The sequence below is a fragment of the Macrobrachium rosenbergii genome, chromosome 50 (genome assembly GCF_040412425.1).
Source record: "Macrobrachium rosenbergii isolate ZJJX-2024 chromosome 50, ASM4041242v1, whole genome shotgun sequence".
Taxonomy (NCBI): Eukaryota; Metazoa; Arthropoda; class Malacostraca; order Decapoda; family Palaemonidae; genus Macrobrachium; species Macrobrachium rosenbergii.
Genome location: NC_089790.1, coordinates 24,063,939 through 24,078,908, shown reverse-complemented (window position 1 = coordinate 24,078,908; position 14,970 = coordinate 24,063,939). Strand labels below are relative to the sequence as shown.

Here is a 14,970-nt window from a genome sequence, read left to right as displayed (position 1 = left end):
AAACACGATAAAAGAATTTTCCTGTATTATTATTATTATTATTATTATTATTATTATTATTATTAATTATTATTATTATTATTATTATTATTATAATGAATAAAATACTTTGCCTTTGGTAAAATTAATTATAAACATCAAAAGGAACCTTCTTTGACATACGAGTCCCCTAAACACTTATTCAACATGAGGACTACTTCAATTCTGTCACATGGAAGAATGTAATTATCTGAGCTAATATCAACTTACTTGCAGTCGAAACCTTATCACGACAGTTTTCTGCTGTTGCAACTACAGTTCCTGTTAGAGTTGATATAGTCTTGGCAGCAGCATTCAAGTTTGCAAGTCTGATGCTGGATCTATCTGCTTTGACTCTAGATGACATAACAAGCTGCATAGATGAAGCAGCAATTTCACGTGAAGCTACAATCACTTCTTCGAATTTACCCTTTCCAGTTACAACCTGGTCAGCTGCAGTCCTGTAAAAAAATGGTAAAAAATAATTGTCCAATAAAATAATACATTATACCACACTACATGGTAAGATATCAACCCTTTGAGATTCCTGCGCTACAGCTAAATTTGTCTCTGGCACATCACTCAATTTTCACCAATCATTTATGCCTTGTAGTGAAAAATTTATGCCTCATCAATGAGATTTTTTTATAATGCAAAAACATATTTTGCATACAAACCTATTTTCATATCATGCCTTATTAAGTGTAGAACTCATCTCAGTCACACCATTATCAGCTGACCTACTGCCCCTTGTATATACACTCATTACATTTTGCCCTATTTGGGACTAAGTGAATGCAGGGATGGGAGGAGGGCCAAACCCCTCATAATTAATAGGTTTGTAATAAATTTGTTTTTATTATAAAAACATCACTTGTTTAACAAAACCCAGTAATCACAAGATGGCTGAATCTCTATTTACAAGGGAGGATGAGAGAGAGAGTGAGCTTCCACATGTAAAAATTCAATCATAAAGTGGGTATTATTGTTATAAGGATCCCCTTAGCCCTTTTGCTGCATGGGACTGATCTCATTCATTAAAAGGTCTCATCCATGATGGGGGACTGATCTCTGTCATAATATTTTTAGTTCTAGTTAGGCAGCTCATATTAGATAACGCATTTCCCTCGTCACTGTAAGGAGCTTTTGTCTATATCCTAGTGACAAATGGCATCATTTGATTTCCATCTTACAAGATAATCTCAGGAAAAGGGCTAGACCTTCAGTAACCATCAAAATGTAATGAAGGGAGGAGGGTTCTTACAATGAAGTACACTAGTACTGTAGTACAGAGGCTTTTATTTGGAAATGACAATACAGGCTGTAATAGTAGACCTGAACTCTAAGAGTTTTGATAGAGACAGCAGTGAATATAGTGATGTTTATCATATCATAGTTATAGAGAAACCTACCTTAGATATTCTCTTTACTTCAAAATTTATCAGAAATGATCAGGAATCAGAGGAATTGAACAAAGAGGAAGTAGTTTTGTCAAGCACCTGCGATGGTGTGAGTAAACAAAGAAAATGTAATCAACTCTGCAAATGACAGACCACTGAAGATTCAGTTTGTAAGAAATCAGTGCCCTGAAACTTATATTGGAGATATATTCTCATTTTCTACAGAATGCTGAGTCTATGTTTGATTTTTTTTTTTTTTTTTTAATTTTTCCAGATGAAAGTTTTGGTCATGAGCATGCGTTCAAGGCTTGTAATAAAAACTTTCAAACTGAATAACAAAAATGGCATTACTTTACTCCATGCTTTGAGCCACCACTGGACCCAAGGAAAATGTGTCCAAGGACCTATGGGTAACGTCCCACAGATAGAAGGAAGTGAAGGTGGTCTGATGAAGCCATGTGCCAGCCTTCAAAATCCTTTCAACAGACAAGTTCTTTCTGAATGCCAAAGAAGGGCCTAGCCCTAACATCATGTACTCTTGCATACACTGTCTTAGGACTGGAGCATGAAGTTGAACCATAGGCTTGTCTGATAGTCTCATGTAGCCAAAGGGGAGATCATGTTCTCGGATACTTCTTTCTTGTTCAGGCCAGAGCTAAGGAAAAATCTTCGGCACCCCGGTCGGAGATGGTGAGTTCTTTTCAGGTAGCAGCATAGTGATCTGACAAGGCAAAGGAGCAATTCGTCCGGGTCGATATCAACAAAATCATTAACCCTTAGTGGACAGATCTCCTCATGAGAGGATCTAAGCAGGTTTTAGGTGGTTGACAGATCCCCTCAGAGGAGTATTAATATTATGCACCATAAGATTTGGCTGTATTGAGCAGGAAAGAGTTTCCATCATTTCAATGGCCCATAAATGAATGATGGCAACTGTAGAACTAAGCTATGCTCAATCAGTGGGCATCTCTGGGAGATCAGTGTTGTTCTTAACTTGATGGGGGGATGTCTTGCTCGTCTCTCTCCCATGATGTCTTTTTATTTATATGCTCATAAATATGCACAGGGATTGCTGCTGGCTTTAGTTCTTATCTTTTGTGATATGTCAGTTATAATTGTAATTTTGAAAAGAAAAGTGCAAAGTAATATTAGAAAAAATGTATACCTCCAAAAAGTTTTGTTACTGCATCTCCCAATCTCAGTAAATTTACATAAATATTTTACAACAAATATACTCAGAATCTGTTGCTGATTTTAGTTCTTATCTGTTAAGATACTGTATGAGGTATAATTATAATTTTACATGGTAATGTAAAATAAAATAAATTGTTAGAAAAAACATGTATAACTTGTTAAATTTACGGGTGTTTTGTAAAAGAGGCCCCACACACGGTTGTAAAAAGCCACTTTCAACTTACCGTGGAAGGTACAGAAAACTTTTTAGAATTTTTTTTCTTATACCATGTGCATTTGCATATCTTCCGCTTTCCACTGATATGTTTTTTTCTTAAATTGGCCAACCATAAAACCTGCCCTGGTCTGGGGGGGTTGCATGATATATAATTAGCCCATCCCTTAAGGGTTAGGGGACGGAATGGAGAAAGAATCAAATGTCATAATGACAAGAGGGATTTGGGTCTTAGCCACGAATTCCGGGACAAATTCAAAGGCTATGGGTGTCCGACCCCTTGTATGCTTGACATCACAGGACAAGCCATGGGGTTCACTAAATTGCTTCGAGGAGGCCAGGGCCAGCAGGAAAATCGTCTTGAGAGTCAGGCTCTTATCTGACGCACGACACAGAGCATGGGTGAGACTGCCCAATACTAAAGTCAGGCCCCAACTGGGTGGTCTAAGTTCTTTTGGAGGACAAGACTGCTCAAAGCTCATGAGAAGCATTGAGATCTCCCATGAAGAAGAAAGATCGACATCCTTCATACATAAAACTGTACTCAAGGCAGCTCTGTAGCCCTTGATGGAATACAAGGAAAGTTGTTTCTCTCTGCGGAGAAAAACAAGGAACCCTGCTACCTGCTGAACAGAAGTTCCGATTGGAGAGACCCCCCTGCTGACAACACCAACCATGGTAAACAGCCCACTTGCCTTGGTAAATGGCAGAGGAAGTTCTTCTGAGATAGCCAGACATCTCTGATGCTGCTCTGCGAGAAAAGCCTCTCACTCAGTGGAGGTACTGGATAGTCTCCAGCCTTGAAGAGGCAGTGACTCTACCGAGTGGTGGAATCTCTAGAAGTAGGGCTGACGCAGAAGGCAGTACCACTGAGGAATCTCTCTCGGAGCTTCTGACAGCAGGGTTAGGAGATCGGGGAACCATACCGCGTGGGGCCACATGGGAGTAACTAGGGTCATTCTGAGGTTCTGAGAGGCCATTACTCTATTCAGAATTTGAGGGATTAGGCAAAATGGAGGGGAGGCACAAACCTCTAGATTGTCCCAGGGGCATTGCAGGGCGTCCTCTGCCACTGCAAATGGATCTGGAACCACGGAACAGAAGACCTATAGTTTTTGTTGAACCTCGTTGTGAACAGGTCTATTGAGGGCCTTCCCCACAGATGAAAGAGCCTGTTTGCAATGACCTGGTGCTGAGACCACTCTATCCCTATAACATGACTTTGACTGCTCAGATTGTCCGCCACTACGTTCTTCCGGCCCAGGATATACCTGGTAGAGAGATCCACTGAATAATCTATCACCAATGGATGAAGGAGCACCGTCAGGGAGTGTAGTTGGCATAACACCAGTCCAGCTTATCAGCATCCCAGTAATGAGGATCAATAGAATGGGAGCCACATATATCTCATAAGCAGAATGCACACTAGGATGAAACAGATCAACTTCGTTACAAGTGTATGTCTGACAAATGAGTAGGAGGCAAGCTCAGTTAGTGATAATAATCCTTTAATGTAATATAATTATTAGTGTCATCCCTTTAACCCTTAAACGCCTACTGGACGTATCATACGTCGACTAAAATTGTCTGTTGGGTGCCAAGTGGACGTACCGTACGTCGACTACAAAAATTTCAACCTTCAGTCAACTTTGACTCGACCGAAATGGTCGAAAAACGCAATTGTAAGCTAAAACTCTTACATTCTAGTAATATTCAATCATGTACCTTCATTTTGCAACAAATTGGAAGTCTCTAGAACAATATTTCGATTTATGGTGAATTTTTGAAAAAACTTTTTTCCTTACACCCGCAAGGTAACTCGGCCGAAAATTTCAGAAATTCTTTCGTCATTTTGTCGTAATTTTTGCACTTTTATATTAGCCGTTACATAAAGTTTTATATATGAAAATGTGTGCAATTTCATGTAAAATACAGCAAAATACAACCCATGGTTGTAGCTTTTATCAGTTTGGAAATATTTTCATATAAACCACGATAACTGCCAAAATTTCAACCTTCGTAAACTTTGACTCACCAAAATGGTAAAAACAATTATAAGCTAAAACTCTTACATTCTAGTAATATTCAATCATTTACCTTCATTTTGCGACAAATTGGAAGTCTCTAGCACAATATTTCGATTTATGGTGAATTTTTGAAAAACTTTTTCTTACGTCCGCGCCAGAAATTCTTTTGTCACGTTGTCGTAATGTTTGCAACTGCTTTATATTAGTCGTTACATAAAGTTTTATATATGGAAATGTGTGCAATTTCATGTAGAATACAACAGAAAATAACTCATGGTTGTAGCTTTTATCACTTTTGAAATATTTTCATATAAATCACGATAACTGCCAAATTTTCAACCTTCGGTCAACTTTAACTCGACCGAAATGGTCAAAAAACGCAATTATAAGCTAAAACTCTTACATTCTAGTAATATTCAATCATGTACCTTCATTTTGCAACAAACTGGAAGTCTCTAGCACAATATTTCGATTTATGGTGAATTTCTGAAAAAAAAACTTTTTCCTTACGTCTGCACGCGGTAACTCGGCCGAACATCTCAGAAATTCTTTCGTCACGTTGTCGTAATGTTTGCATCGTTTTACATTAGTCATTACATAAACTTTTATATATGAAAATGTGCGCAATTTCATGTAGAATACAACAGAAAATAGCTCATGGTTGTAGCTTTTATCAGTTTTGAAATATTTTCACATAAATCACGATAACTGCCAAAATTTCAACCTTCGGTCAACTTTAACTCGACCAAAATGGTTGAAAAACGCAATTGTAAGCTAAAACTCTTACATTCTAGTAATATTCAATCATTTACCTTCATTTTGCAATAAATTGGAAGTCTCTAGCACAATATTTCGATTTATGGTGAATTTTTGAAAAAAACATTTTCCTTACGTCCGCGCGATAGCTCGGCCGAACATCTCAGAAATTCTTTCGTCACGTTGTCGTAATGTTTGCACCGTTTTATATTAGTCGTTACATAAACTTTTATATATGAAAATGTGCGCAATTTCATGTACAATACAACAGAAGATAACTCATGGTTGTAGCTTTTATCAGTTTTGAAATATTTTCATATAAATCACAATAAATAGAAAAAATTCTACTTTCAGTCAACTTTAACTCGACCGAAATGGTCGAAAACTGCAATTGTTAGCTAAAACACTTACAGTCTAGTAATATTCAATCAATTAGATTCATTTTTCAACAAACGAGAAGTCTCTAGCACAATATTTCGATTTATGGTGAATTTAAAAAAAAATTTTTTTACGCCCACGCTGTTACAATTCATGCATCATTTTGTGATAATATTTTCTCTGTGTTGCTTTGATCGTTTTACAATTTGTTATATGCCAAAATCATCGCAATTTAGTGTACAATACAAAGAAAAAAAAAATAACCCGTTAGCTTTAACCGTTTTGCTCACAGCGCGATTTGTATAAAATTATATATGAAACATTTTTTTTGCACTGTCATATATTTCAATATTTATATATGATAATGATATTTTTTTCATTTCTGATGGTTGCATACTAAACTTCAGGCAATGACAAAAAAAGGAGCCAAAAATGAACTCTTAATCTTAAAAACTAAGCGTGCTGTGATTTAAAAAAAAAAATTTTTCCGCTTCGGCGCTAACTCCCGAACGCCGCCGGCATACGGGAGACGTTTTTGTAAATAGAGGCTCGGCGTTTAAGGGTTAAATTAAGATTACCGGAGGTACCACTGCATGGCTCAACTAAAGTAATATATTAACAAAAACAGGAAAGAAATCTCTATCCTGCACAGAACAAACCAATTACTTTATAAGAACTGGTTTCACTAGTGATACCCCGCCACTTGGTTAAGCAGCACACTGGTATGCAAGAACTTAGAGGCATTGCAATAGCAATACAGTATGTTTTAACTAGTGTATTCTATTAAGAGCTAGCCTAATAAACCTTTTTTAAAATGCCATATATATTAGACTGGTGGTGCTATATTTTAAATTATCATTAAATATCAGAAGTATTTATATTTGCAGGCTAAAGTATTAAAACTAACCTAGCAAATCTAAAATTACCACATACAAACTACAAGGTAGTGTATTTTAAATCAACACTATCAGTGTTGTAAAAAAAAAATATTTTTTTTTAATTTACAAAATATGATACCACATACATAAGGGGTTATTATATTTTAAATCATCTGACTAATACTCGGTTAGTGTGGCAATTCCATCGGTCATTGAAACTTACCTAAGCGAATCAAAATTAAAGTAACACCAATATAGGGTGGTATTATATAGCACATTATTATTAGCTATCAATGAATACAGGATTGTAGCAATAACTGTGAATTTGGCAAAAATTATATAGTTTTTTATTAGTTATAATTAGTTTGATAAAATGAACCAGCAAGGGAAAGTATTTTCTACATCCTGCTAGGAGGGAGCCTCAAGGATTTGCTAAACTGAGCTGCTGTAATGTAACACCTTCAGTGTACAAATACTAATGAAAACCAGATCCTTATGAATAATGGTTTGAGGTATTTATAAACATGGAAAACCATATCACACTCAAATGAGGGGATTCCTGAATTAGCACGTCTTAATACCATTTCTCAAAATGAAATTTAACAAGAAAATAAAGAAAAAAAGCACCTGGTTTCATGACGGGCTTCAAACCATGTACATACTTAAATTTCCTCAGCAGATACTGAAACATCTTGGTAATCTGTAACAGAGACATTAACAGAGACGTAAGAGTAAATACGAACATAGTTGATTCATGCACCGTTGCCTCATGTGTGTGAGAAGGGTGAATAATAATATACTGGGTAACTGCTGCTAGGCATGGAAAAGGGCCTTCCTGCCTTGAGCCCATTTATACTACAACATCGTGTCACCAAGCACTATTCTGGCCAAGATCAGCTATGAGAGAATTCATGTTTCTGGTTGATCTGTTTTCTGGAGCCCTGGTAGGACCATAAAAGCTGAGAGAATTCTTGTTTCTGGTTGATCTGTTTTCTGGAGCCCTGGTAGGACCATAAAGGTAACTCCTTTGAGAACAAACAGTGGCTACACTATTTAAAAATATGTTTCATTTTCATTCTCTAATATTTTTAATTCCAGCAAAAATGGTAAAGTACATGAAAGGTTAAGTACTGATTTTTCATAGGTTAATACCTATAAACCTTTACTTAACTTTTATTTCATTTCATAACTATGACTCACTCTAAAGTCAATGAATAAAAGTATCACAAAAATATACTTTTCATTACCTTTACATATATGTACGGTACTTACATGAGTGTCTGGCATGCTAAAGCTACTGTCTTGGCCCCTGAGATAAGTCCCTCAGTCCAGCGGTGGTTACGTTTATAAAATTCATGAGGAGACGCTCCACCTTTACCAGCTGCAACTATTTCAGCTTGCAATTCAGAAGCTCGTTGAACTAGCTGACGCACAGCTGCCATTAAATCACTGCATGTACCCAAAATACTCTCGCTTACCTATTAACAGGAGAACTGTAATAGCAAATTTATCCAAATATATTATCTCTGTTACAAAGAATATCAATATGAAAATGAGCATCACTCCCATGTAAAGTAAATCCACTTTACACTATAACTTATATCATATTCCACCATGGCACAATATGGTAATACAATTCAAACAAATTCAAATACTGGTAAATATTTTAAACACTGCAAAACTGTTAAAATAAGTTAGAATGCTCTTAACATTAGTATGTTAGAACACTAGTTGTGATACTAAACTACATGTCAAGTTAATGCTCCAACTTTTAGATATCCACCTACAACACTTTTGATTAGGTACCTCAAATTTCTGTAAATTAATCTCAACACCAACTCAAACATGGCACAACACCAAAGCACAAACTGCATTACACAGTACATACACATATGGAAAAAAATTAAATATTTTATTGGTTAAAAAACATGACTATTGGGTAACCTAAATGATAGAATTGGCATTCAATATTTACTGTGTTGCATGAATTAAGTTCTGGAATTATGTTGTAAACATGACACATTTTTAAATTGTGTTTTTCCTAGCATACAAACCTGAGGGATATATATATATATATATATATATATATATATATATATATATATATATATATATATATATATATATATATATATATATATATATATATATATATATATATATATAATTTATTTATTTACTGCTATGCTCCATTTGCTTAACGCCAATAACTGTTACAGCCATTAAATTATGGCGGTCTTCAGGGCTATGCTAATTTTATAATGAATATAAAGTGAAGAAAATTAAATGAAAAAACTGAAAAATACATACACACACACACACACACACACACACACACACACACACACACACACACATATATATATATATATATATATATATATATATATATATATATATATATATATACACACACACACATACATACAGGCAGTCCCTGATTAACAGTAGGGTTCCGTTCCCGGCCAAGCGCCAATAACCAAAAATTGCCGATAATTATGGTAACAAATGGTGTTTATGATGTCATAAGCGCCAATAAACCGTTTATCGGCGCCGTTAACCGCTTATCAGCGTCAATAAACCACTTGCTGATGCCGATAAACCTCTTGCCAACGCTGATACACTGCTTACCAACACTGAAAATAAATTACCGTCGCCAAAAATCTGGTTAACGACGTCGTTAGCCAAGCGCTGTAATACCAAGACGCCATTCACCTACACCACCGATAAGTGAGGACTGGCTGTATATATATATTTATACAGGCAGTCCCCTGTTATCAGTGGGCTCAATTATCGGCGATCCGGTTTTTCGGCACTTCTCTAGCGATGAAAATTGGCACCGATAATCACATATTGGCACCGATACATACCTAACAGAAGCGCCGATAACTGAAAATCGGCGATTTTTGGTACTTACCAGCGCCGAAAATTGCTAATTTTAGGTCACCGCCAATTTTCGCTTGTTGTCACGCTGTATATATATACAGGCAGTCTCTGGTTATCGGCGGGGGTTCCGTTCTGATAGCGTGACGATAACCGAAAATTACTGATTTTCGGTTATTGGCACCTCTGTTATGTATATATCGGCACCAATACCCAATTATTGGTGCTGATAAATGGAAATCAGCGATTTTCGGCGCTAGACAAGTGCCGTAAAACCGGATTGCTGATAACTGGGGACTGCCTGCATATATATACAGTAATAACCCGAACTTGCGTGATTTGAGTTGCGCAAATTCACAGACATGCGAACTTTTCACTGGGATCTAACTACTGTAAGTGTCATACACAAGTTTTTCACAGACACACGAACATTTGTGAATACTGAGAAACCCTGCAAAAGAGTTTATGTTTACTTTTTTATTTAATTTATAAGTTTTCAAGTTTGTGTGTGTAAATTAAATAACCTTAAATAATAAAAGTAATAAAATCAATCAATCTCTCTCTCTCTCTCTCTCTCTCTCTCTCTCTCTCTCTCTCTTACTGAGATAAGAGAATTTTTATGGCACATGTATATGTTTTGTATGATAAATAAATTTTTTACCTAATAATAAGTTCTAATTTTCAAATATTAATAAGATTAATAAGACTAAATAATAATAATAATAATAACTGTAATTACAAAATTCATATGTGATAATAAACAAAATATCTTTCCCTCATCTGTAAGAAGCTCAAAGGCAAAAAGCTGTCAGACATGTCGATTTAATATGACAAGAGAGGGGGAATGTTGCTGATTAGGGAGTCAAAAGGTTTCTTATGTAATTCTCTCTCTCTGTGTGTGATCATAATAATTCATAAAAAATTTCACTCTTAAGTAAGGACAACATCTCTCTCTCTCTCTCTCTCTCTCTCTCTCTCTCTCTCTCTCTCTCTCTCTCTCTCTCTCTCTCCTCTCTCTCTCTCTCTCTCTCTCTCTCTCTCTCTCTCTCTCTCTCTCTCTCTCTCTCTCTCTCTCTCTCTCTCTCTCTCTCTCTCTCTCTCTCTCTCTCTCTCCTAGCGCAACCTACGTATTACTGCTTCCCTGTATGTCCAATTTTACCTGTAACGTCTAAAAACTGTAAATGCGCCGTTCTAAAACATAGAGACATGAGCATTTCAGAACAAAGAGAAAGAGACAGAATAAAGAAGTTTTTTAAAACAAGGTTGGGAAGACTTCTAAAAATAGATCAGTGGAATGGGGAGAGAGAGAGAAATAGGATATTAATCTTGACACTCTCCACTCTCCTATATTTTTAGGTCAACCATTTATTTATTTTTTAAGGTAATGTATTAAGCTAACTTTTAAGTGAAATTATATTAACTTTAATTTCATTTAAAAGTTAGTTTAATACTGAATTTCCTCATTTGATATCTAATGTAAGAACAATCTCTCTCTCTCTCTCTCTCTCTCTCTCTCTCTCTCTCTCTCTCTCTCTCTCTCTCTCTCTCTCTCTCTCTCTCTCTCTCTATAACAGTTCATTAATATTTTAACTTGATATTTCAAGTAAGGACAATATCTCTCTCTCTCTCTCTCTCATGTTATTCTCTGTCTCCGTAATGTAATAATTGATAAATAATTTCACTCTTAAGTAAGGATAAGGACAGTCTCTCTCTCTCTCTCTCTCTAAATAATTTCACTCTCTTAAGTAAGGACAACACTTTATTATTCCTCTGTACATCTTTACCTGTACAGCAGATAGTTTAAATTGATTTAATTTTACCTGTACCGTCTACAAAGTGTAAATGCGCTAGAGTGGCAAATACATTCTAAAACTTAGAGACATAATAAGTAAGAGTTGTATTACTCAAAATAAAAAACACTGTTCATGAAAAAGCATTTCAGAACAAAGAGAGAGAGAAGTAGAATAAAGATGTTATTAAAAAGAGCTGAGAAGACTTCTAAAAATAGATCAGCCAGAAGGGAAGAGAGACAGAAATTCTCTTCCAACTCTATTTTTATGCCAACCATTTTTTTTTAGGGATAATGCATTAAGCTAACTTTTACATGAAATTACAGTAACTTTAATTTTATTTAAAAGTTAGCTTAATAATTTGGGAGCATGATTAGGGTCATATTTAGTGTTTAAACTTTAGAAATAAGCATTTATTACCATTTTTAGAGACCATGCCGAACTTACGCGAAAATTCGCCTTGTGCGAGGGTTCTGGAACCTAACCTCACGTAAGTTCGGGGTATGACTCTGTATGTGTATATATATACAAAAAAAGCGCCTCATCTTTCTCCCTTCATCCTGGGACGGCTGCAATCGCCAGAGTATCCAGATCATCTCACAAGAGCTCTGCATAGAACAGGTTAAGGTATGTCTGGGAACGCGATCCCTTGCCAGTTACTGTCCCTTCTCGTGAACTTCTCTCCATATTTTCAGTATTTCCAAATTTTCACTCTCCTAAACAAAGCCCCCTTTGTTAAAGCAAACCTACCAACAAAGCAGCCCATGATTCACCCCTAAGCTCCAATCAAATTCACTCAGTGATCAGAATTAGATTACTCCCTCCATAGTGTTACCAAGGGCTAATTAAATTTAATTGATCATTTCCTCCATGGTCTCTAGTTAATTTAGTGTGAGAGAACCTCCTTGTTTTGAATGCTAACCTGGAACTCTCTTCCTGAAATCCTGCTACCCTGCTCCCGAGCAGTCAGTCCCAGCATTGTGAATCAATTCCACTTAGAAGTACAGTGAACCCCCTGTATTCGCAGGGGATGCGTCCCACACCCCCCCGCGAATAGGTAAAATCCGCGAATGCTTAAAACCCCTCTAAAAACACTTAGAACTGCCCATTTTGATAGCTTAAACACAGAAAAACCCTGTAAAAATGCTTATACCTGAATATTTTAATAGTTTTATCACAAAAAGTGCATTTATTCATGAAAATTATATGAAAATACAGTAATTAGTGAATATTTCTCAGTGAAAAATACCGCGAATCGGCGAATTTTCCGCGAACAATGGCTAGATATGTTCCACAGAGAAACCCGCAAATGCGTGAGTCCGCGAACGTTGACAACGCGAATACGGGGGGTTTACTGTACTGCCATTTCTGATATAAGCAAGAATACCTGAATCACAGTCCCGGGGAACCAATCCTTACTTGCTGTATCATCAGCCTTTTCAGATTAATTGCTTGATTGCTTCATCTTTAAATAAATTCAGTTTAACGTAACTTGATACTCATTTCCCATGGCGACCTTCCACTCCCTGATTAATTACTGATGATTAAGATAAGTCACCCCTCTTTCCCATCCATTTATTACATTCTGGGTACTGTGCTGACCCCGTAAGGCAGTTCATGATAAAAAAAAATTCCTTTACATTCCTCCAACAGACCCCAGAACGTAAGAATATGCATATACAGGCAGTCCCCAGTTATCGGCGGGGTTCCGTTTCTGAGGGTGTGATGATAACCGAAAGTCGGCGATTTTCGGGGCTTTTCTGGCGATTTTCAGGGGTTATCGGCGCCTCTGTTAGGTATGTATTGGAGCCAATACCCAATTATTGGCGCCGATAGGCGGAAATCGCGATTTTCGGCGCCGAAAATTGCCGATTTTCGTTGCTAGACAAGCGCCATAAAACCGATCACTGTTAACCAAGCCCGCCATTAACCGGGGACTGCCTGGTGTGTATATATATATATATATATATATATATATATATATATATATATATATATATATATATATATATATATATATATGAACCATTCCGAAAGTTCGCCGCAATTTCCCAAAGTCTTAGGTTGTGTGAGCTGTAATGGTGAAGTATGACAAGGAGACGTTGTGTTGCTCTAATGGTCAGGGCGTGAGGAAACACAAACCCCCCAAATCTCCCCCAAAAGCTGTTAACTTTTGGCGTGGGTATTTCTGACCTACGATTGGTCAGATATCCCTGGTAGGAGAAATCAGCCACTATCCTACCTGAGGGGAAAATGTAGGGGGTAAGAGAAATGCCTAGCATGCCTAATTGTCTCAGCGGCTGCTACATGACATCTTCCAGCTAAGGGTGGGAGTGAAGAACAGAAAACTAAGAAAATTCCTATTTAACCACTAGGGCCTGGAATGGAAGGGCAAAACAAGTTGTTGAACTGAGTGGTGAAAAGACTGATCACTGGAGTTCCCCAAAGCTCAAAAAGCCTTTCCTCAAGTGAAAAACTAAGAACAATCTATCCCAAATAACTCCCTTGGCAGCTGGAATGTCCCTGGCTGACAGCTCAACAGTGTGGTGAACCCATTAATGCATCTGCACTATTAACTTGACAAAAGTGAGGGGAGACCACTGTCACCCTGCTGTTGCTCATCAAAAGAATGAAGTGACCACACTGTCCTGGAATGTTGAAGCTATCTGTCTTACATATCCCAAGATGATGATGTGCACATGAAGGTATAATTCTCTGTCCCCACACCTTAATTAGAAAGATTCCCCAAATGTGTGACCCATTCCTTCTTGACGCATCTGAAAACAGCATCATCTTCGGAGGTGGAGGAGTTCAAAGAAGCTCCAACTAGGAGGTTCCCCTCATTCAACCTACAAGCAAGGTCCTAACTCACTCGTGACTCGAAGACACGCAGTGACAGGGAGAGTTGCTTGAGGCCAACCATGGCTGCGTCAATTGCCACATAAGTGATTGTTGGTGGAGATGCCTGAGAGGCATGAACCTAGCCAAGCTGTCTCACCTGGGGCAGCATCACTGGTAAACTCATGCCTGTCACCTACCTCTGCACTTATATATATCCTCTAGATGAGCTAGAGAACAAGCAGAGGGTTGGGAAATTTCAGTATGATATGGTAAGCAAAGGCTGATGATGATAATGGTTAGGGGAGGAGTTAAAAAAGAAAAAACCTGCCTGCTTTCTCTTCTTGACTGACTGGCAAATAGTCTCATAAATTATGCAAAATAATGCTTGTTTACTGTCATAGTAATAAATGTAACAAAAATTGTAGCTTTCTAAGAAGTGAATGAGAGGTCACAAGAAAGTCAGCGTGCTAACTTCCCTAACTAAACAAAAATAATCAGCAGCATAGCTAAGCAAAAAAAAAACTGACAAAGCAAGGAGGAGGCTCTCCTCATAGGAATGCAGCAGTAAGAATTTTCATAAACTCCTTCATG

General features: G+C 37.0%; 1 protein-coding gene and 1 long non-coding RNA gene across 2 annotated transcripts in view; one reads left to right on the top strand and one right to left on the bottom strand.

Annotated features, from left to right (window-relative positions):
* Window positions 1-14,970, bottom strand: part of Hip1 (Huntingtin interacting protein 1) — a 167,388-nt gene that overhangs the window by 32,991 nt on the left and 119,427 nt on the right. The window contains exons 16-17 of the mRNA XM_067094293.1: window positions 8,138-8,343; window positions 250-479 (exon numbers count right to left, since the gene is read on the bottom strand). Of these exons, the coding sequence (XP_066950394.1) occupies window positions 250-479; window positions 8,138-8,343 (436 nt within the window). The remainder of the gene's footprint in view (window positions 1-249; window positions 480-8,137; window positions 8,344-14,970) is intronic.
* The window catches only part of LOC136832762 (uncharacterized), a 121,825-nt gene that overhangs the window by 76,296 nt on the left and 30,559 nt on the right, over window positions 1-14,970 (top strand). The window lies entirely within an intron of this gene.